At 33.3% G+C, this 24,204-nt stretch overlaps 2 protein-coding genes across 2 annotated transcripts; both read right to left on the minus strand.

Moving 5' to 3' along the window:
• Positions 1-3,835: 3,835 nt before the first annotated feature.
• Positions 3,836-6,645, minus strand: LOC134267607 (uncharacterized). Its single transcript, XM_062749808.1, has 3 exons — positions 6,534-6,645; positions 4,815-4,952; positions 3,836-4,115 (listed from the first exon to the last, which is right to left on the minus strand). The coding sequence occupies exons 1-3, from the start codon at positions 6,604-6,606 to the stop codon at positions 3,904-3,906; spliced, it is 423 nt and encodes a 140-aa protein (XP_062605792.1). The 5' UTR covers positions 6,607-6,645; the 3' UTR covers positions 3,836-3,903.
• A 6,944-nt stretch (positions 6,646-13,589) lies between these two features.
• LOC134267608 (chymotrypsinogen B-like) lies at positions 13,590-21,264 on the minus strand. Its single transcript, XM_062749809.1, has 7 exons — positions 21,134-21,264; positions 19,384-19,424; positions 18,728-18,911; positions 18,096-18,355; positions 17,807-17,958; positions 15,754-15,913; positions 13,590-15,430 (listed from the first exon to the last, which is right to left on the minus strand). Exons 1-7 carry the CDS (start codon positions 21,262-21,264, stop codon positions 15,111-15,113), a joined length of 1,248 nt encoding a protein of 415 aa, XP_062605793.1. The 3' UTR covers positions 13,590-15,110.
• Between the last annotated feature and the right edge of the window lie 2,940 nt (positions 21,265-24,204).

Consider the following 24,204-nt stretch of genomic DNA (forward strand, 5'->3'; position numbering starts at 1 on the left):
TTATGTAAAACACGCATTGCAACGGTTTTGTTCATTTTATGATTTTATCATGTTGATTGGAGTTACTATAACACATGTATACACGGTGTCGAACACGTGCTTACTCGGTGTTTATGTAGACCGTCAATTTCATTGGCTATTATATTTATAAAATACCTGTTCTACAGGTACTCGATTTGAATCATTTGACCGAATTTTCCTTTCTAAGGAAATGGGCGTGTCTAAAGGTAACTCAAAACGTTCCATTCAAACAGAAAATTTTACCACTTCAATGCGCTTCATTGTATATTAACTTACAAATTTAAAAATTCTCATATGTAAAGCGTATTTAAATGTAGATTTTTAGGCAATTTTTGAATACCCCTATCACCCCACCCCTTCCTTTTTTGCGTCGCAGACCATTAGCGTTTGACGAAAAGTCGTTCTGATATACTGGTATTTCGTCAGGAATCCCGGTATGCATTAATTTTTAAATTCATGAATGCAGAATAAATATTGACTACTCTTTTTATATGTATCAGGAAAAAATTACTGAAAGATTTTAGTGTTTAGTCCATATACGTATGCGTTATGCATTCCATATCACATGAAACCTGGATACGAATTCAAGTTTTGTTGAACTTGAATATGTTGATTTTTGATTTTATTTCTTTAATTTTATTCATTAAAAAATTGTATATGTTCAACTCTCCTGTGATATAAATGGAATAATTGTAATTTCTTTCATGTCATTATTTTCAAACGAGACAGTATATGGCCGTGGGGATACATCGGCATTAGCATTAGATGTACACCCCTCATGACATTATACGCATTTCTTTCAATGTCGTGTCGCTTCTAAAGTTAAAATGAAAATTCCGTATTCGTCCACATTAACTTCAAAATATCAAACATTAAACTCTTCGTCTATTTCAATTTATATCAAATCGCACATTGATATTTTTAAAAATCTTACAGGCTACGTTTTGTTTTGATTCGAGGAAATGCGAACCGACATTGTTGACAGAATGTCAAAGTTACGATTAGCTGCAATAGGATATTCATAATGATAAATGCAGATAACTTCAGTACAAGTGAACAATTCTTTTCAATTCTATACTTACATTGTGTATATGAGGTCTATAGTATTCAATTCTCGGATTTATCAGGTCTTGCTGTAAATGTATCTGATTCTGTGGAAAACCGTGAATAAAGGGAGGAAAATAAACATCTCCTACATTTTCAGAGTTATTCCTCTTTGATCAGTAAGGATCTGAGAACAACATCGATTTTACATTGTAAAAAGTTTTTTGTTTATTTATTGTTGTTTTAGAGAAAACAATATTTATATCGTGTATGTACAAATTGTAATGAAGACCATTAATCGGAATATTATATAGCTAATTGTACACAATGAGAATTTCGGCAATGTAAAATATAATTTTCTGAATTAAAAAAATGCTGCGCTTTGATCAAAAATACAATTTATTGTATATGAAATGAAATGAAATAAACATTAAGGGTTGGTATTTTATGTCTTGCTTTTTACGGAGTTTAATCGGGTTAATTAAAAAAAAAAAAAACTTTTGGATTGAGTATGGTACGCACAATCACAGCCAAGCCCCATATCGCAATATTTTCTTTCATGATTGATATACATCGGGATCGTTTTACTCGTCGTTTTGACGCTTTATTTTTGACGTTAAATTTGACGTAACGTCAAACGTTCAATTGAAATCGCAAGAGTTCTGTCCCCAGTGTGTTGTACGTCTTTAAGCGTAAAAACGTCAAAAATTTGAGGCGTAACAAATTAGACTAGATATCCAAATTTTGCTCCTGCTTTCTTAAAAATGTCTTCTTTTTTTAGTGTTTCTAAATACAAAATTTTATTCATTTGCACATTTTAAAAATAAGGTTTTATCTGTTACAAGTTTTCCCAATAAATAGAAAATACAGCTCATATCGGTGCTATACGCCTGCTTAAATACCATCATACGCATATCTGTATCGTAGTAACAAAACTGACTAGACATCAAAATCGCTCTATTAATCTCTCTTACTAATTGCTAATAATTTTTCGTGGAAATTTTGACTGCTTCTTGATTTGCACATTTCATTAACGAAAATAACCTGTTATATAGTAAAAATACATACGGTACAACCTAATTAATTTTCTCTCGACACTGTTTTTCTTTAGCTTCTCCGAAGATTTGCCGCACTTTCGTAGATTTAGAAATGGGTATTAACCATTAAATATGTTTAAATGCATCAAGGAAAATACAATGTAGTTTGATTCATAAGATATTACTGGCAAGTAGGATCGCAGCAGTATTTTTAATACTCAACTACAAACCATACACTGACAATTAATTCATGTACTGTAGTACTGGAATTTCTGTCTTCAAAAACCGAGAAAAAAAATGCATTATATACTAACAATGTTTGTAAGTATGGTGTAACATTTAAAAAATAAGGAAGGAAATTTAGGAGTCTGAAATAACATTTACAATTCAAATATTACACAAGGAAAAGCAACATATTTTCACAGGATTTCTTCCTTGTATCATCAGTTCAACCCCCCCCCTCCCCATTGAATCCCTTTGATATTTCTTGTACAGCCATTAGTAGTACATGAAATAGTGAGGAGACCCACTGCCAGCACAGCTTAGAATTTTAGCAAAAAGAAATCACAGACAAGTGATGAATTAAACAAATGGATTGAGTTTTTCACATCGAAATGTAAAACAAAAAAAAAGTCCTATACGGAGCCAGGCAAGCGCCAGTAAGCACTGTTGTTGATAGTCAGAAGTTTGCATAAAGACTGAGAAGCAGAATGTTACGAGGGGTGATCAAAAAGTTCCGCAAACTAATTGAATAACTTCCATACAAGAAACAATATTTGGTTTTAATGTTGATTATATTTTGAATTAATCCTCCCCGATTTTAATGCACATCAACCACCGTTCTGCGCATGCGCATATCACGTGATATTGGCGGTCACGTGACCCCCTCCGTAGCGTTCTGTCACAAAAGTTGAAAGATTTTTCTGAGTTTTATATTTCTTTCCATGTGAGTTAATTTTTATGACAAGAACAGTTCATTTGTCAGAAATGGTCATATCTCGGCAACAGAATGGGTGGATAATAATATCCTTTCCAAAAATAAGCATGGCGACCATTAAAACACAAATCTTCTGTCTCAGGAGAGACCTTTATTCAAGGTGGATAGAGAATGGGTGCATCCTTTTTATCATATCTAATATGTTTAAAATCTAAAGTAAACGATATCTAGGTATTTATTATTTAATACTTATATCATTGTTCAAATATTCAACTATTTTTCAAAGTGCTAATTGGAGGTCTTTGATAGCAAATTGCTTAATTAAATATACATATCTTTTCAAACTTGCTTTCACTGGGCAAGATGACATGTATCATCTTTAACCATCAGCCTTCCTTCACTAAAACGATTAATCCAATCATTAATTGAATTTATAGGAACTAATTTATCTCAATAAACTGTCTACAAATTATTATATGATACTGTAGAGGGATTTCTAAGATATACAATAAATTGTACAGTCGTTTGTTGAACGAGTTCGACTGAGACAACCATTTTTCGTCACAAGTGACCTAAATAGTGACGTCATTTTCACATTGTGACGTCACAAACAAGGAGAGAAACTTTATTCAGCATATGCTATTTATAGAACTTGTGTATGGCTATGTGTGGTACTGAATTTTATTATAATCTTAATTGTGGTTTTCTAGATATATATAGAGATAGTTTGCGAACTTTTTGATCACCCCTTGTATATGTCCATTTTGCCAGATTCTACTTTATAAAAAAAATAACATTTCCAAAATCGAACAAGCTTTAATTGGATTTTACGAAAAATATCAATCATTCATTTTACGCAATCTTCTATATAAGCTTTGATAAGAAAATTGCGGCGATCAATGTCAAAAGTGTTCCTGGTTGTTGCCATGGGAACGTGGCGCCATTACAGTTGTCCGTCTTACAGATGCATTCCTCGGAATTGTAGGACTCGGTGCAGCTGTCCCGGATAAACTGTCCAAACAGCGCTGTGTGATTGGTGTATGTGTTGTTATAGCAACTCCTCACAACTAGGAAACCTGAAAAAAAATTATTGTTTAGTTTTAATCAAAAGATGTGCTTTATAATTTCCTTTTTTTTTTTCCAATTTTAGACATAATTTTTTATTACCTTGACCTCACTTATGTTTAAGTCACAGGAAACATTACGTAATGAATTGGAGTTCTCACGGATCATGAACAAGTTTAGGGGCAAGTCGGAAATTTGTACATTCAATGTCTTAGAAATGCATTTTAGAAAGTATATGTCAACTTTGAAATGCTTTAAAAAATTTTCTTTCACTTCTTTTATATTTGTTTTCCAAGTTTCAGTACTTAACATTTGTATGCAAGTCCCAAGCTTGATTCATGATATTAGAGCCACGAAGGTCATGACACTGTCACACACAGTCAGGTCATGGCCATCAACAAAATTCCAGTGGAGTGATGTAGTTATGACTCCATCATATATCAATTTCATTTGTCATTGCCGTCGGAGTGACCTTGATACTTTTCAAATTTGTATTTTGTTATAAACGTCCCTTCCAGAAATTACAGAACTATTTAAACGCCACCACCTGCTGGGCTGTAAATTTAGATTTACATTTGGGGGCAAAAATGTATGAAATACGTTTTATACTTCGAGCTTAGGAAAATGGGTGATCAATCATTGCTTTCTAGTAATTCACCACAGGAACTGGATTTTATAGCCTGCAATGACTTTATCGATTATAATGTTACCATAGATTTGATCCTCGGTGAGGACTTTTCTGCAGCCTATGGCGTTGGAGGCGCACACCATGCTGAAGTTCGCCATCAATTGCTTACCGCATGTTTTGTTGGCGTTGGAGTTGCAAATGTGACAGGAAATAGCATTAGCTGAAACAACATTAAAATAAGAGGATATGAGTAAAAAATGGCTGCTTTTTCGTTAAACACTAAATCCTCAATAAAGTTAAAAATATATGTGAAACATTTGTTAATGTATAAAGCTGTAAGAAAAAGTTGTGAATGTTTCACCTAGACATTGACCTCCAAGCACGGGACTAAACACTAAACACACGAAGTAAAGACGGTATCGCGTCTTAAGTTCTTGTGTCATCTGGAGTTGGGTCTATTTAATAAGAAAATAAATTATGATGTTCATTACAGGTAGACCCAGCTGTACCAAGAACAGCTCATATTACGAGTATTCTTGTTTATTTATTTTTATCTATGGGAGCCATTGTTAAGAATCTATTTGATCAAACTAATTCAATAAAGTAAATACTAAATAAAAATTGTCATCAACGAATTTGTCACCTCCAATGTCTCTGAAACACCCACCCGTAGTCAAACTATGACGATGAGAACCATCACTGAATTAAGTTCGATCACTATGGGGTTATGTGATTCAATGCTTTGTTCGTCATCTGATTATCTTTGTTCTGTGGAGAGGACAGCAATTAAGGATATCCGATCCTCATCCAGGATGGATAACTCCAAAAATTATTATTTAATTTAAAAAATTTGAAATTGAAAACTTTTCATGCAGCCTTTTTTATTCTTTGCAACTTTATGTGATTCGAAGTTTTTGGAAGTATCACAAGGGTCTTTAAAAAGTTGACATTTGTAGCCTATAAAGGAAACGAGAAGTCTCTGTCGAGACTGAAGCTCTACCGGTTTGTACTTATAGCTAAGAAAGAGAAAAGTACTTAAGCAGTTGGGTATTGAAACTTTACAACAGCAATAAATAGAATACAGATGTAATGATCCTTGATTAAGTCTCTTAATGTTCTTAGTGTAGTCTACTTGCATGCCACATTATATCATGATCAGACTAAAACTGTATTTGGAGTAGCATTTTGAGAGTATTTAACAGAAATTTCTATTTTTTGTAACCAAGGCAATAATGTTCATCGAAGTCAAAAACTGATACACAGAATTGTTTATCTTAGTGAAGTCTACTTGGGTGCCAACTGCCAAGTTAGAGTGAAATCAGACCAAAACTGTAGGAGGAGTAGCATTTTGAAAGAATTTCACAGAAATTTATTTTTAGTAACCACTGCAACACCGTTCAATGAAATCAAAATCAAAAACCGACATATAGAATTATGTATCTTGGTGCATTGGGGGGGGGGGGTTAAAGTAGGAAAAGGACGCCTTGAGGACCCCGTTAATCCATGGCCAAGCCCAGATTGGGGGCTCAGGGAGGCTCTTGAATTTGAGAATTTTACAGGGTAAAAATGAGGTCTACCCTGTATAATTTTTAAAAAGCAAAACTGCGATTTACTCCAACTTTGACAACTTTTTTTAAAAACTCGCCAGTGGGTGGCCTTATATGCCTTCATTTATATCAAAATATTTCGTGAAACATTGGCTGAAAAAGTACCATGGCGGGAAACATGAAAGAATACCAGTCTGAATTAAAGCATGATATAATTGAAATGATGATATTTTGCTCTGGTAGATTCTACTTACCACTTGTAATTAAATAAATTACATAAGTAAATGCAACTACACACAAAGACAAACCAGACACTGGTCGCCACATGGTTGATGATGATGCTATCTACGCGACGTCATCTGTGTACACGTAATATACCGAAGCATTCCGAGTGCTTGCATTTGTTTTAGCCTAACCCGATGAAAATTATAAGTTTAGATATTTGTGATAGATCCTACAGAGAGAAAGGGGAGGGACAGGGGCAACTTTACAAATTGAAAATATTCTTGAAGGGCCCAAAAAGGCTTCAGACGTTTTATTGGGGCCTTAACATTTGCAAGTTATTGTCATCCAACCACCTTTTGTTCTTACCGGCAGGTATATTTGAAAAAAAAATTGAAAAAATTAAGAGTGAGAACATTATCATGAACTAATTAATCTAAATAGTGTGGTGGTTTATACCGTTATTCGCGTATCAATAACTCCAGAATACAAATGAAAAATTGGCAAAATGCACCGACGAGCCAAGGGAAATGATGGATCAACATTATGTAAATTTATTGAGAAAATGATTCAGAACCTTGAGCTCCCTACTTTTTAAAGAGATTTAATGCGCATTTTGTATTTTTAAAACAGTAAATTGTGTGTCGTGTTTTTCTACGCAGAACAGTTTGAAACTAAGTGGTCTGTCTGCATTATTTGTGAGCTCAGTGCCTATATGAAATTAAACTAGTTCTAATTGTAACGGGGACCGTTACAGATGTTCCCCAAACGCTCCCCAAGTCCCTTTTAGTGCCAATTTCCTTTAAAACTTTTTTTATATGCTCAGTATCGCAGGATTTCATAAAAGAATTTTAAAAGCTACGATGATATCAACTTTTTGTCATTTAACGCATTGCACGCAAGCGCACGTGCACGCACATGCAAGGTGATCATGGCATGTTGTCTAAACTATTAACTTATCTTTATATTCAAAGAATCAATAAAAAGTCATAAAAATATACATTTTTTCAAACATATTGTTCATTTTAGGCATTCCATGTGCGCAGGTGCATGCAAGCACGTCCTTGCATTCAATTTTGATAGCAGTATCATTTAGGATTCCATTATACCTATTCATATTCTAAATTTCATCCTGTTCTGTTGAGAAACAAGAAAGTTATAGGCATTTAAAATTTCAGCCAATGAGATTGCAGCACACGTAAATTTACGTGCTTTATGATTATTCTTATATATCATGCTGTAGATCTTCATAATGTATGACTATGTTCAAAATTTCAAAGGATTATGACGTAAAACAAGAAAGATTTTGAGACTTAAATTTCAGCCAATCAGAGCAAAGCGCACGTGCATGCGCCTAAGATCTTGCTATTTTGAGCATGTCATCTTGTCTATACTACTAATATATTCATGCCTTGTGAGTTTCAAAAAAAGTTACGGCTTCATCCATTATATTGGTAATTTCACATGTTGCACGTGTGCGCTCTTGCCAGCTAACACGAATGTACGTGCTTTCATGAAAATTCTTATATATCATGTTGTAGATCTTCATAATGTGTGACTAAATTCAAAATTTCAAAGGATTATGACGTAAAACAAAAAAGATATTGAGACTTTAGTTTTAGCCAATCAGAGCAAAGCGCACGTGCATGCGCGCGAGATCTTGCAATGTTGACCATGTCATCACATCTACACTACTAATATATACTTATATTATGAATATCAAAGCATATAATCAAAAAATAGAAAAGATATGGCTATATCTATTATTTTGGTCATTTCACGTGTTGCACGTGCGCGCACTTGCAAGACGTGCGCTCAAAATGACCTTCGTTCTGCAAATCTACATAACATGCCTATTGACCCTAAAAAGGTTTCACCTAAGTCGGACGTGTAGTTTGCAAGATCACCCGCGGAAAATATTTTCCTAGGAAGAAGAAAAATAATAATAACTAGAATCTTATTGCCATGGCAACAAATAAGTCTTCCGTTCTTCTAAATCTGTAAGAATATGCTTTTTTCTGTGCAAAAAAGATAAATATCATATGTACTCTGAAAGAAAAAAAAACTGCAGAAAGGTCTTTCAGTACTTAAGGTACTTTGATTTTCATGATTAATCTTGTTCTGATGCATTTTGGTACTCAAAAGAGCTACACGTGTATCATAGACAAACCAACAGACGAACGAACACCGTACTCTCATAAAATTCACTTTATTTTTGTTCTGGCACAATTGTGATGGTGTTATAAAAATGTCATGAACTAAGTTAGTACCTCATTAAACATAAAGTCGTTGATTTTTTCAAATGATAATATCGAGAATTGCCAGCAGAAGGATTATTCAATTACAGGAATTATTCAGCAATCGATTAATATTGATTATATCTTGTTTAACGTCCCTCTCGAGAATTTTTCGCATGGAGAAGCCTCCACTCGCTGGTGGAGACTGCAAAATGTTGTCCTATAATTTTGCGCTTATCGCCATTGAGCAGTGAGGAATCTTTTTGAGCCAGTACCATCAGACATACGGGACCTCGAAGGACCGGTGTCCACGTCCACAATTGAAGTCCATAATACAGATATATGATGCTCTAGCCATGTTTTTATTTTATTTTTCATTTCACAAATTTGTTGCATCAAATTTTCTTAAAGATCATACTTAATAAGGATCATTTCGAATTTTATTGCAATGCATAAAGCGTCAGGTGATTTTGATTAATAGGTCAATACATGTACACTTCGTGTGATACTTCCGAAGAAGAAAAATATACATAGAATGACTATGATGGATGATGAAATCAGAAAATATTTAATAAAGAATTGGTACAACTGATATAGAACTGATTTTTTGTCTATGTAAATGGATTAAAAGGGAATCTCTCTCTCTCTCTCTCTCTCTCTCAGACATATAAATTTCAGTATCTTGCGTTATGAAAAATCTACTGAAAGAATATGAATTCTGTATACATGTTAATGGTAATTATAACCAAATGTTCCAGATTTAATTGTATAACGAATTTGTAATTAAAAGGCCTATAGTTGCAATAATGTCTCCGAATATAAAATCAAGAGGGGGGGGGGGGGGGCTTCAAAAGAATTACATACTCGGTAATTTTATGTTTTATGAATTAAAAGGAAAATACTTAAGGTTGCATGTACATACATATAATTATATAGCATTGCATAAAATTGTGTTCATTCGTATACTTTATCTAACATATCAACAGACCTTTGCAGATGTTTTTGTATCATGTTTTAGCGTAGCATTATTTCACACAGAATCGCATAACTTTAACATAATGTTAACCCTTTGAGTACTAGTATTTCACAAAAATCCAAGAATCGCTTTTTCTCATCTTTAATAACTTCTCGGGTATATAAAAGTATAGATCATGTATAATAAATAACATTATAAGACTATTAATCAATGAAATATACGTGTTAAAACCAAATCCAATCTATAGATTGCTTTTCTTTCTTTTAAGTTGCAGATATCAATTTATTTCTAAAGGCTTTACACCTACTCTTCTATCTCTCAGTTCCCTTTTGAGTACATATATTATTTTAGAATCGAAAATAAAACTCGAATTCCGGGATAATTTCGCATTCAAATTAGAGAATGAATTAAGAATATTTTTTTTAAACATAATCAAAACAGAAATTACAGATTTACACTACGCTGACAACTTTAAACTATGCATATACTGAAAGCAGTAACCAACGTCATCTTTCATGCAGAAGTGGATATGGAATCTCAAAGTCTACATATTTTTTTTTATGTGAAAAGTGTGGATATAGACGTCTGCGACGTCATGGATACTACCTCCGCCTTTATCTCGAAAGTTCTATTCCCACTTACAAGTCAGAGTTATCTATCTTTGCTCATTGTCACTACGTAAATAGAGAAAATGAATTTATTGAGGGAACCTTAAATCTCCAAAATGCAGAATCCGATTGAATAAATAATATGTTTAGTATTTTTGTAGAATAATTTGTATATACATCGCTGAAATGTATACTGCGTACAATATTACTTTCTTCAAAGTGCTTAGTTGACACAGAATGGATATTTTTTTTAAGATATAAATTTGTAAATCAAAAACTTTCAATATACAGACTAACACTACACAGCCAAATTTAAACTAATATGCATATAGTGAATTAAGTAACATGCAAAAGAGAGAATATTGAATGTGTAAATATGTTGACCTGGAGAGCGTATATATGTCTCCAACGTCATCAATACTATTTCCGCCTTTATCTCGAAAGTTCTATTCTCATTCACAGGTCAGAGTTATCTTTCTTTGCCCACCTTATACATACTACGTAAATAGAGAAAATTTCGGTACCGAAAATATACAAAATGCGGAATCTGAATTAAAAACAAATTATATATTTAGTATTTGTAGAAAAATGTCTGTTTTACATAAGAATATCTTGAAAAAATATCTAAAAACAAAAAAATCAAAAATTGACTAAAAACAAATTCACTTCCGGTTCGGACAGGAAGTACTGGAAACACACGAAAACAACGTCAAAACAAATAGAATATCATGATCTAACACTCCTGTAAATTTCATATCTTTAAATCAAACCGTTTCCAAGAAAACTGCCGGACAAAAGTCCATTTTAAAATTCGAAAATCGGCCATAACTTCGGACCGGAAGTGAATTTTTCAAAAAACGGAATTTTATATAAACTTCATATATAAACCTACTTACATGAGAAAAATTGTGAAAATCTATCCAGCCATCTCTGAGTAATCGCGCTCACAAAATTTGGGAGGAATAATAATAATAATAATAATAATAATAAAAAGAAACAATACAAACACTATAAGTCTTCCGTTGTGAACGGAAGACTTAATAATAAGAAACAGAGTAAAAACAATATGTTCCCCAACTTCGTTTGGGGAACATAACAAGGAATATCATAACATGACTTGGCATTGATCTCTTTGCGCTCAGAATATGATGTACTAGTATTATTTTATTCATTTACTCCTCCGATTTATTTAGGGTTAGCTAACCATGCTCAAGAACTATGATTTACCCTTTTTGCACTGAGGCAGTACGTAAGCAGATGTGTTTTGAAGATGCCTTCAAACTTGAAGTTTTATTTGCTGAATGATTCTTTGATGTAACACCCATATTATACAGACGAGACTGTACGGTCAATTTCACAGGGTTGTCATGTACAGACTAAATATATTGTTTGAAGTGTTTGGCCCAATTCTTAATTCATATTATCTGTATGCTTTGTTTAAAACAATATTAGTTTTAAAACTTAAGATAAAAAGTCTGTGTATTGACCAATGCCCATCCTTATGAAGTTTATGATGAATTATAAAGGGCTATGACTGTCATAGCCATTATAAAGTCATGTGTCTTGCGAGTCCTATACTGTACATCTGCATCTCCTTATAGGTTTGCCCCCCCCCCCCCTCCCCCCTTCCCGGTCCTAACAATTGAGGCAGAAGTAACTAAATAATTAACAAAAAAACGTAACTGATTTCACAAAATAGTATGCTTCAAAGTACATTGGTCAATATAGCCTAAAATTTTACAGAGATTCGGAATACAAATGTATTACAAAATCTAAAATATGCTCAAAATGATTAAAGAAAGGTAAATAAATACACACATTATGCGATTCAGTTTCGAATTAAGAAAGAAATAATCATCAAAATATTTCAAGAAAAAAAGATATCATTTAAAATGCATGTTTTTGAATGCTTGTTCATTTATTACAACTTCAAATAAGATCACTTAGTAAAAGGCACGTAAATCTATGTGAATTCAAGTGAGTATATCTATAAGAAAAAAAATTATGCGAACCAACTACAAAATGTAGTACACGAGGAAAAATGAATAGCAACGAAGCTTTTCTAAGTAATGATTATTATGAATTAATTGTGGGAACGACAATGTGTTGTTACAGTATGTCTTTAATGTAGATGACGAATACCTTTCGATTATTTTGCGCAATATTAAACTGCGCTTTAGCATCATCTTGAATATATTAATAGAGATCAAAGGAATAGTTTTGTTATGATTTTCTCAACTTAGGTTACATAAATGTGACAGAGCAGTTTTAAACAAGTCATCAATGAATTGAGAATTTACCACCATATAATGCTTCAGTCTTAAATATATATATTTTCCACTAAATACATGCATAGTTCAAGAAGTGATTTATTTCATATGTACCTTTCGTTTAAAATGAATTAGATAAGCTCATTATTTACACTTTTATGCAATAAAAATTTCTCAATGTTCAAAATCATTTTCATTTAGCATATAGAGGGCCATTTAAGCCTTCTGTAAAGATTTTAAATTAGAAATCAGCTCTCATCTTTAATCAAATGTACATAACGTATACTGTACAGTAGTGGATTTCACAGTTTAAGGGGACCCACCTGGCGCTAGCTGCAGAAGTGTAGCGTTATGGTTTTATATATGTCTTTGGTCAAAGTGTAAAAAATAAAACCATAATGTAACAGTTCTGCAGCTAACCCTGTGCCCTCTAAAATTGTCAAAGAAACCATTCAAGAGACTTTCATCCGACAAAATCACGTACATACGATATTAGTGAAAGCTATTCAACTTCACCAAATACTTTTGACTTCAAACTTTCCTGTGACTGAGGATGCTTCCATGTGAAAATGATAAATCATGACTCTGCTGTTATAGAAAAAAAAAAAGAAAATTAATTTTTTTTATGTATTCTCTTTGTTAAACTCCCATAGTGGGTCGTCCTACCTCCGGGAGTAAATCTACACCCAGGTGAGCCAAAATGATATTAAGTTAGTTGACAAATGTATGTGAGGACCATCTGCTCTTTGAATCATATTTCAGGGGAAAAGATAATTCAACTGAAAGCTGAAACATGGAATTACGTATCATGCCTTGTTTACTAAAGCATCTTATTTCATTGAAATGGAGTCCTGTCTGAAAATTGTCCACAAATACTTTTTAATACTCACACAGTACCATTGCATGAAGCTGATTAAGCTTTTTGACTCGTTCAGCTTAAAAAAAAAACTTTTTTGTTCAATCTTAATAACCAGTTAAACACAATTAAATCAACACAATAAATATAAGAATTTTTAATAGCATATTCTTATGAAAAATTTCATACACTGCATTCTGGTATATACCAGTATATAACTGGGAAATTATCACATTAAAGCTTTTTCTAGTATGCTGGAAAAAGAAATGAAAGTGTGGGTACAATGGGTTCATATGAGATGAAATATTAAAAGCACAATACCATGTTACATGTATATACAGGCAATTATTGTATATAAGAATGTAATTTGAATGCGATATGACAGCAAAGCTTTTGCAAACATTTTTATTTAATTTAGCTGTAAACTATTTTCACTGATTTTTTTTACTAAGTACATCAAGAATGAACTTACAGTTTGAAAATTATACATATATATATATCTATTGAAAGAAAAAAAAATCTGTATCACATCTTATTTTTTTCTTTTCAGTAACATGTATTGAGAATCTGATATATATACCTATATAAAATTTCTTAACTCAATGGGAAAAAAAAGAAGAAAAGAAACTCAAATATTAAAATTACAGTTTTATAACTTTGTTGATGAAAATCAAAATAAAGCAAGGTCTTAAACCAAAACACATTCAAAAAGAGACTTGGTAAAGGATAGAATTTGAAACTGTCTTGTAATGACAAAATGACCAGTGTATAATGAGTGGCTAAACATGTCCCCCATTCAAAATAAAAGCGATATGACTTATGAATCATGAATATGAAATTTTTAACCTCTTAATCGGCCTCGGCACGATCTACAATATATGTATATACAATTATACCGGTATATCCCCTGACCTGCAAGGGCAGTAGGTTAAAGAAGACAGCATTTGATATAAAATACGATAAATTACTGTAAACTTAATTTTCCCCTGGGGTCACAATTCTGTTGATTCACAATTTCAGTTCAATCTGCTGGGAAAAAAATCAAGCAGAGATACCAAATTGCCTTGAATGCACCTTATGTACACTGTGACATACTTCTGCATAAAATTTGTGACTGCATACAAAGCATGAATTAATCCCACAAAAAGATAGCTTGTATACAGTATTACAGTTGTTTCCCTTATTCAAATGTGAAACGTGTTCAAAAAATAAAAATGGAAGACACCTTAACATTTTTAAAAATGTATCAATGTGTATGAATATATAGTTACATATAAATTTACATATAATATATATATGTTAATAAAACTGCATAAAAATTACACAAGGCTATATGAAAAAAATATACTTATATAATAAATGAAATATATATTCTAAAAGGTAGAAAAATAAGTTCAAATCACCTGATTACCAGTGCAAATTTAACTCATAATTGCTGGACACATTCATGGATACTTGATTTTCATGAATTGAAAAAGACAGATCTAAATTTAACACTATTAATTCTGTAAAAATTCTGCTCTTTTTTTTTTTCAAGAATCAAATTTCCTAATCTTTCTAAACAGTCGAAGATGATTCCATTCCACAAAAATACCAGCATGTAAAAAGCAAAGCATGCAGATCTATGGAAGATCTGATATTGGTTCGGAGTTCAAAATCTTTTCATATAGGGTTTCCTGTTAGTTCAGGACCAGGTTGTGATGTAGCTGGCTTTGCTGTTTGTTCAGGTTCTGATGAAGGTTCAGGTTCTGATGATGGTTCAGGTTCTGATGATGGCTCAGGTTGATTGTCAGTACTAGCTGGTGTTGTTTTTAGTGTGGGATATGTTTCATTATACCTTGGTGCTGGAATTGTGGGATATGTTTCATTATACCTTGGTGATGAAGTTGACGCAGGATTTGTTTCATTATAGCTTGGTGTTGTAGTCGTCGGATAAGTTCCTGTGTATGGACTAGGGGTACCAGCAATATCAAAATCCAAACCTATGATGGTGAAAAAGGGAGATGATTTTAAATGTCTTTAACAGTCTAAAATTCAAATCTGGTAAGGAAATAAATATTGAAAAAAATATTTTCACATAAATTTGAGTCTCATAATCATGCTGTAAGCTCAACTTCTTTACAATTTTTTTTTTCAGTTGTTATTTCTCTTCCCCCTCCTCTCTCCAAATTGTTTAAAAATCTTGAACTCTTTGTTAACTTAACTTTTTAGGCAACAGAAGATTTCATGGCATATTGTTTGAGGGGAAGACATATAAAAATATAAGTTCAAGCAAATCTCAGTGAGTCAATAAACAAACACTTACCTGTTATCCTGCTTATCCAGGCTAGATCACTTGGAACACCCTGGTACATAGCTGGTAGGTACTCATGATAAACACAGCCTGTTGGACCACGAGAAGTCACCCCTAGAAGCTTCCAGTAACCCTTATCATCCTGACACACCAGGGGTCCCCCTGAGTCACCCTGTACAAGAATAATTACCAAAAAAAATTTACTATATATGGAGGAATAATGCACTGGAAGGATTTTTTATTGCTCAGAAAAGGGTGTGTATTATACACCAGTTTGGTTTTGGCCCCTTTTTCTGCTACGTAAAACCTGAATTTATTTGTTTCATACTGTAATTCATTTGACCCTTAGACGTTTAGAGTTGGATAGCAGTACTCAATATCCGTAATCATATTGAGTAGTTGTTTCAAAATGACCAGTAAATACAGTGTCATTAACAATGGTATCCTATCACTATTAAATGAATATTCTATCTGTATCTTAAATGAATCTCTTCAGTGAATTCAATGAAAATCAATAGTTTCAAACATTACTGTAGATCACTAAATTTTCGCGACACCTAATTTTCGCGAGATAGTCATTGACTCTTGATTAGCGAGACAAAATTTTCACGAATTCTGGTTATTGCTCTATATAATCTTAAGGAATACTATTATGCGCGAGAATTTAATTTTCGCGAGCATACTGTCTCGCGTAATTACGCTAAAATAAAGTTCTCGCGAATAAAAAGTGATTTACAGTATTATCATGAAAAAGATCACGAAGTTTTTCTTAAACTTCTTTTGCTCTCATAAAAGAGTCAGATTTTATTATTTAGTCTATTAATAGTCCCTATTAATCTATATAAATGTAAATGGTTCGTAGCACTACATATTCACTGGATTTAAAACTGTATTCACTGGGGGTCAGTGTGCATTCCGCGACCTTTTGACATCACAATCTTTCAATGGAGAATATGGTTTGTTACTCACCAGAAAAATATCAATATTGACTGAGGCAAACAAAAGATATTCATCATCAAAAAAGTCCATAATTTACAATATGATAAAATTTATCAAAATGAAAACAGCTTTCATGCAACTCATCAGAAGGTTAGGCAATGTCTGACTGTTTAACTCATTGGTGGCTACACTACACTTCTAGATGGACAGAAGGATAACTTATGACAGGATTAAAAGGTCACATCATATCGTGGACATACTTTTAAGAGTGCTGCACTTAGATTTTGTAGAGGAAGAACCCTGGGTCAAGGTCAAGCTGAAGAACACTATTTAACACACTCAACATTCTCTAGCATTATTGAGATCTGACCCAGATCCTTTACTTATACCACCACTTACATTACACACTGGTGTCACTATGGAGACCTGACTAAGTTAGTCCTCCCTATCACTTACATTACACACTGGTGTCACTATAGAGACCTGACTAAGTTAGTCCTCCCTACCACTTACATTACACACTGGTGTCACTATAGAGACTTGACAAAGTTAGTCCTCCCTATCACTTACATTACACACAGGTGTCACTATGGAGACCTGACTAAGTTAGTCCTCCCTACCACTTACATTACACAATGGTGTCACTATTGAGACCTGACTAAGTTAGTCCTCCTCACCATTACATTACACACTGGTAGCTCTATGGAGACCTGACTAAGTAAGTCCTGCCTACCACTTACATTACACACGGGTGTCACTATCCAGGCCCCAGGATCACGAAACAAACTTAGACTTAGTCAAATTTTTAATTGCCTGTAAAATATTCATTAATTATGGAATTCATTTAGAAATTTGCAGATAACAATGCTTCTAAGAAGCAATATTGAAAAAAAAATTATTTGATCAGCTTGACTTCTACAACATTTTATAAACAAACAGATATTTTGACTTATGCTTAAGATGTTTCATGATCCCGGGGCCAGATCTGACTAAGTTAGTCTTCCCTATCACTTACATTACACACTGGTGTCACTATTGAGACCTGACTAAGTTAGTCATCCCTATCACTTACATTACACACTGATGTCATGGAGACTTGACTAAGTTATTCCTCACTACCACTTACATTACACACTGGAGAGAATGGTTCTCTGTTATCCACACAGACGACCGAGTCCTGGATCACTACATCAGTAGAGACCCTGGCCCACATCTTACGACACTCCGTGTTATTTACTACCAATACACCTGTCTCTTGTAGAATCTCAGGTAACACCCCTATAAATAAAAAGAAATTGATGGTACACAGACTGTAATCTTGGAACATCTTGAAGGGTTCATCACAATGATCTATTAATGTATATAATTTCATTCATCAATTTATATCAGAAATCCAGAAAAATAAAGTCCCTTACTAGTTCCTCCCTCGTAATGAGATGCTCCCCATCCTGTGACAAAACAGTTACGTAATCCCTCTCTCTGTGTGGCTAGGCAGATTGGTCGGACTCTGTCGTTATAGTATATAGGCCGGGCCAGTCTGAGGAGGGCCATGTCAACATAATACGGAGAGGTGCTCGTGGTATAATCTTCATGTATGTAAACCTGAGCCACGTTTATCAACTGGCCATCAACAGCAAACGCAGTATTGTCAATATTTCCCATTCCTATCTCAAATCTAGAAAAGAAAACAGCATTCAGTCAAACATTTAAATAAGGCACAGTTGCCAAGGAAATGCAAATAAAAATTAATGAAGTTTTGATACCCTTTTTTTAAGGCTGGCAATGTAATTTTAAAGGACTTTGCTTTTTTTGGTCAGCAATGAAATGCTTATAATTTTGAAATCAAATCTTAACACTCATTCAAGGTAAAAAAAGAAGTCTTTTACAATGTTTACTAGTGACTCAATTTTACTTTTGATGTATAATGGCACTCCGCACATTTTTATTACAGTAGGCATTTTGATTATGTTAGTTTAACAAAATTAGTACCTCAGCAAGGCAATATTCATCAGCTATTACCAATTGAATGTTGCAGCTACTGACTTACCCTGAGCCAGAGTCTACACAGTGTGCAGCCGTCAGTATCCAGTCTGGGTGTATGATGCTGCCTCCACAGTTGTGTCGACCCAGGTACTTCAGGGATATCTGCCAGGGCCACTCCCCATTCTGTGCCGCTTTACCAGAGATTACCATATTCTCAGTCTGGGGAACCAAGCTTGGGACACCACATTCTGTTGGAGGCAAAAAAAAGGGTAATACTAGAGGTATTGTGAGCGATGAGCTCACTAAATGATACCCCCCGCCTCCCATATGGTTATAACTGGTGAAAAAGTCCATGTTTTCCTGTGGCCGGGAAACCCAAAAAATTTGTCGAATCAAAAAGTAAAATAGGAGGTGCACAATGGCAATATGTAATAAAGATTCTGTGAAAGTTTCATCAAATTTCATTCAGTGGTATGAGAGGAGTTAATGGGTAAAAGCGTAACAGACGGACGGACGGACGGACGGAATTAACGATTACTATATACCCTCCCGCTTTTCAAGCGGGGGGTATAAAAATCAATCAATGAGTCGATAAACTCCAAAATTGTTTATTTACATATTAGAATGCCACACCATGAATATCACCTTGGATGTTACTGAATAAAAAATCTTGCAATATGACCAACAAGGATATCGATAGATTAAAGGCAAAAAACTTACCAATGGATCTGCAACTCAGCATCAGTGCATTACATGCATACCTATTAAAGATATAGCATACTAAAGATAAAATACAATAAACATCAACACAGAACATGCATACTAATTTATGAAGTGACAACTCAAGCATGATAAAATGACTTTGAATACCGAGATACATCAAAGGTGATTAAAATGTGTTTTATTTCAAATGCTTCAGCTAATGGCAAGAAGCTTCTATCTTAGGGATACCTCCAAGTCAGAATCTCACTCAGAAATACAATGATACAGCATGAGAGCTTTTACTATGTTCCCCAAACGAAGTTGGGGAACATATTGTTTTTACTCTGTTTCTTATTATTGTTATTATTATTCCTGGGAAAATTTTGTCCTTGAGTGATCTTGTAAACTACACATCCGACTAAGGTAAAATGTTTTTAGGGTCAATAGACATGTTATGTAGATTTGCCGAACGAAGGTAATTTTGCGCGCACGTGCTTGCAAGAGCTCGCACGTGCAACATGTAAAATGACCGATTTAATTGATATAGGCGTAACTTTTTAAATTTTTGATGAAATGCTTTGAAACTCATAATGTAAGGATATATTAGTAATATAGACAATATGATATGGTCAAAATAGCAAGATCTCACGCGCATGCACGTGCGCTTTGCTCTGATTGGCTGAAACTAAAGTCTCAATATCTTTCTTGTTTTTTGAGGAGATCCTTTGAAATTTTGAACATAGCCATGCATTAGGATATCCTACAACATGATATATAGAAATTATCATGAAAACATGTGCATGCACGTGCCCTGCAATCTGATTGGCTGAAACTTTAAATAGCTATAACTCCCTTGATTTTCAACCAAACAGGATGGGATTTGGAACATAGATATATAAAATGGACTTTAAAAAATAGGTATGGTCACCATGCACATGCATACACGTTCGTGTACGTGTGCTGCAATCTGATTGGCTGAAACTTTAAAAAGCTATAACTCCCTTGGTTTTCAACCAAACAGGATGGGATTTGGAACATAGATATATAAAATGGACTTCTACAATAAGGTATGGTCACCATGCACATGCATACACGTGCGTGTACGTGAGCTGCAATCTGATTGGCTGAAACTTTAAACAGTTATAACTTCCTTGGTTTTCATAGGATGGGATTTGGAACATAGATATATATATAATGGACATCTACAAGAAGGTATGGTCTCCATGCACATGCATACATGTGCGTGTACGTACGCTGCAATCTGATTGGCTGAAACTTTAAACAGTTTTAACTCCCTTGGTTTTCAACCAAACGGGATGGGATTTAGAACATAGATAGATTTAATGAACTTCTACAAGAAGGTATGGTCACCATGCTCATGTATGCACGTGCGTGCACGTGAAATGGGTAAAATCAAAAATACACTTGAATGAGCAAATTTTTTAATACTTTTGGATTAAATACTTTAATATTTAGTATATTAAAATATATAGATTGTGTAGACAAGATGATATGGTCATTAGATATGCCTTCACATGTGCACACATGCAATGCTAAAATTTGAATGAATGGTATATTTCTGGGTAAACATTGTTAAAATTTCAAATGCATAGAGTTTGTCCTATTTAATGTAGCTTACAGGGAATATGGCACCAAAAGGGAGTTTGGGGTCTATAACGGTCCCCGTTACAATTAGCACTAGTTTTATATGCTTTATAAGTTTTATAAGTTTGAGACATAAAGCCTGCATTTTTCTGTCATTCCTTACCTGGCCTGCAGGACATGATTTGGAATAATATTATTGGGACTGTGTATCGGCAGGGCCTGGTAACCTCCCAGTATATAGCTACCGGAAGTTATATAATGTGCTACAACAGAAGAAAAAATTCTGTTTAACATTCTGCTGATATTGAATTTTTCTCATTCAATGAACAAAAGAATCATGTCTTGAAATTACTTTTTGAAGAAATTTGTCTTCCGAAGGAAAATTAACTGATACCTTAAAAATTTGGAAGAGATTCTTTTTTACATAAATAAATTATTTCAAAACAAATGTCATTCAGAGTCAAAACATAAATGCTCATGAAAATGTAGTAACTAGCAACTGTTCCATTATTTGACTCAAAAATTAAGATTCTTGCAGCTGCAATATCTCTATTTACAACAGATTGTGTAGAATTTTTTACATACCCTCCTCCTGAGATGCTACATAGATACTGAGCTGTTTCTACGGTGATGAAATCTACACACAGGGTCCACCAAGAGTTATCTTTCCATGCCTGCATCATTCCTGCACTTAAACTTCCAGAAGCTGGCCGAACTAAAAAAAAAAGACACTTTCTTCTATATAATGCTTTTGTTTAATATATATCATACCAAAAAAATTATTTGTCAAAAGAAAATTCAGAATCTTTAAGATTAGGCTGAACTATGTATCTTTAAAAAAAATTGTTTGCCCACTCCCGACCGACTGGCTAAAAATGAAGCAAAACCTTTTTTGAACCTTTTGGAGGCATTTTTTTTTTTTTTATGTATTCTGGAAAATTTATTTTAAAAATTTAGCATTTAAAAAGAAATTTTCTAAAAAAAAAAATTCTAAACTACCGATCTACTAAATTTTTTCATCTTAAGTGGGGAGAGGGTAAACAAACATTATTTTATAGTTGAACTTATAAAGATCTCTGATTTTTTTTTTTCACCTACCACATCTGAATTCATCTGAGCCATCTGAGCACTGTTTCAGATTATCACATCGCTGAGACAATGGAACACAGTCATGGTTTCTACATTCAAATTCATCTGCTTTACAATTACCTGTAAAATTCAATTTCTTTATTGATTCACCAAACATGTTGGCATACAACCAAGTTACATACAAAAGACAAATAATAAAATACATACATACATGTCAGTGTATGGATCAGTGAAGTCAACTATGCAGTGTATACAACTTGAAGATTAAACATAATCATTATGGAAGAGGTATGGTATGGACAGTGATGAGCTAATAAATGCATTAAATATACCGAGGGTTGTCCGTAAAATCGTGGACAAGTTGTCTAGTTTGAAAAATAATCATCACTGCGTTCTGATATTTTCACCACTTTTTAGTAGATAAATTATGAATATATAGCAAATTTCAAATAGATATATGCATAGGTAAACAAATTGCGATAATTTATGTTATGTACTGTATCGCCCTATGGCGCACGGATGATAACGTCAAAGTGTCTAAAACAGCGTCACGTTTCATCCTTGCTAAACTAAAAGTTGGATAAGCCCCGCTTAAATTTAGAAATTTTATTGATTTACATATATGAGTATCTATAAGCAGTTAAGAAACCAATGTGGCACACTCATGCGATCTTCAGAATATCTATTAGCAAGTTACAGTCAGTATTCTTACCATCATTCAACTAAAAGAGAATCTCACATTCGACAGTGACAGCGTCCTTTGCTATTACAAATGGCAGTTGTCCATATGTTTTGTACTATCTGGGGACTCGACCACGAAGACTTCACTAAGAAAACTTTCATTTCATTTATATACACTGGTGATATTTTTCATATTTTCTTTCTTCCGTATTCCTTTAAAGTCTCTTACGGCGTCATTACATCCTAATCTATCTGAACTGCTCTCCGGTGCGCGGTCATAAAAAGTCGCCATTTTTCGTGTATTGTGTTTATTACTTTCCCATTTCAATTGCTCGGAAACTGCCAAAAATTAACCGAATCTTGAAATTTTTAAAAATACGACAGAATTGATTAAGGAATTGAATTAGGATAATTTTCATCCTAATCTTATGAATTGAAAACTTTTATTACGAATTAATTCTTATGTCTTCTCTAATATAAACATGCTATTTTTACCGTGCGCCGTAGAACCATACCTTGTGCACATTCAAGCAGAATAAAATCTTTATTTTTGCATATATATTATCAAAAACGATTCACTTAAATATGATGAATAAACATTTACTGAAAATTTCAGCTTAGTGCGCCCATTACTTTTCGACAAAAACGCTTTGTCCACGATTTTATGGGACAACCCTCGTATATATCATAATTGCACTGTATTTTTGGAACACAATTCAAAACATTCATATAAAAATACATATCTAGTATGAACTACATCAGGATTACAAAATACTTTACAATATTTTCTTTAAACAAAATTATGAAATTCAAAAAACCAATGGTCATGTCATTTGTCCTTTTGAAAATTCTCTTTCCATGTATTCATTTACATTTGCTTTTAGGGTTGTATGGAACTTAAATGGTTCTATATAAATCTATTGTATTTCAAAATAATGAAAAACCAAGTCAGAATGATTCAATTTTTATTTATGGAACTTAAATATTTTTGTAAAAATCAGGGTCTTTAAAGATCGCAGATAGAGCGCACAGACCAAGGTTAAAATACCATAAAATCTTATATAAAGATTGGATTAAAATGATTTTTTTCGATATTAAACAAGTCAAAACTTAATGAAAATTATATGTAACATAAATAAAGAAGCTATAATCGTTTTCTGATATCTTAAAAATAACTTTTACTATTGCCAGCATTTTTTTATTTTTAGGTTTACAACACGACGGACTCAAGTTTTTGAATTTTCAGAAAAAAAAATAAAATTGAGAAAAACAGAATTTTTTCTTTCCGATGTCAAATTTGAGTCGGATCGAGATTTCAAATTTACGAACTGATCTCCGGTTTTAAAAATGAAGGGAGATTTGTGTCAAGTCCATAGCAGCACTTAAGCTTGGTTTAATGTAAATATTTATCGATAGAAGTGCTATTCGAAACGTTTCACCCGTTCAGAGAACAATAAAATGCTG

The sequence above is a fragment of the Saccostrea cucullata genome, unplaced genomic scaffold, assembly GCF_032062105.1.
Source record: "Saccostrea cucullata isolate Sc308-1 unplaced genomic scaffold, CSIRO_AGI_Scuc_v1 ctg9808, whole genome shotgun sequence".
In the NCBI taxonomy this organism is placed as follows: Eukaryota; Metazoa; Mollusca; class Bivalvia; order Ostreida; family Ostreidae; genus Saccostrea; species Saccostrea cuccullata.

Coding starts and splice junctions, on each gene's coding strand:
- LOC134267607 (XM_062749808.1), bottom strand. CDS start 6,606: ATGTGGCGACCAGTGTCTGGTTTGTCTTTGTGTGTAGTTGCATTTACT. Junction 4,953..6,533: donor AATTTATTTAATTACAAGTG/GTAAGTAGAATC, acceptor ATGTTGTTTCAG/CTAATGCTATTTCCTGTCAC. Junction 4,116..4,814: donor CACCGAGGATCAAATCTATG/GTAACATTATAA, acceptor ATTTTTTTTCAG/GTTTCCTAGTTGTGAGGAGT.
- LOC134267608 (XM_062749809.1), bottom strand. CDS start 21,264: ATGTTAAACAGAATTTTTTCTTCTGTTGTAGCACATTATATAACTTCC. Junction 19,425..21,133: donor AATCATGTCCTGCAGGCCAG/GTAAGGAATGAC, acceptor TATCTTTAATAG/GTATGCATGTAATGCACTGA. Junction 17,959..18,095: donor TCATTACGAGGGAGGAACTA/GTAAGGGACTTT, acceptor TTTTATTTATAG/GGGTGTTACCTGAGATTCTA.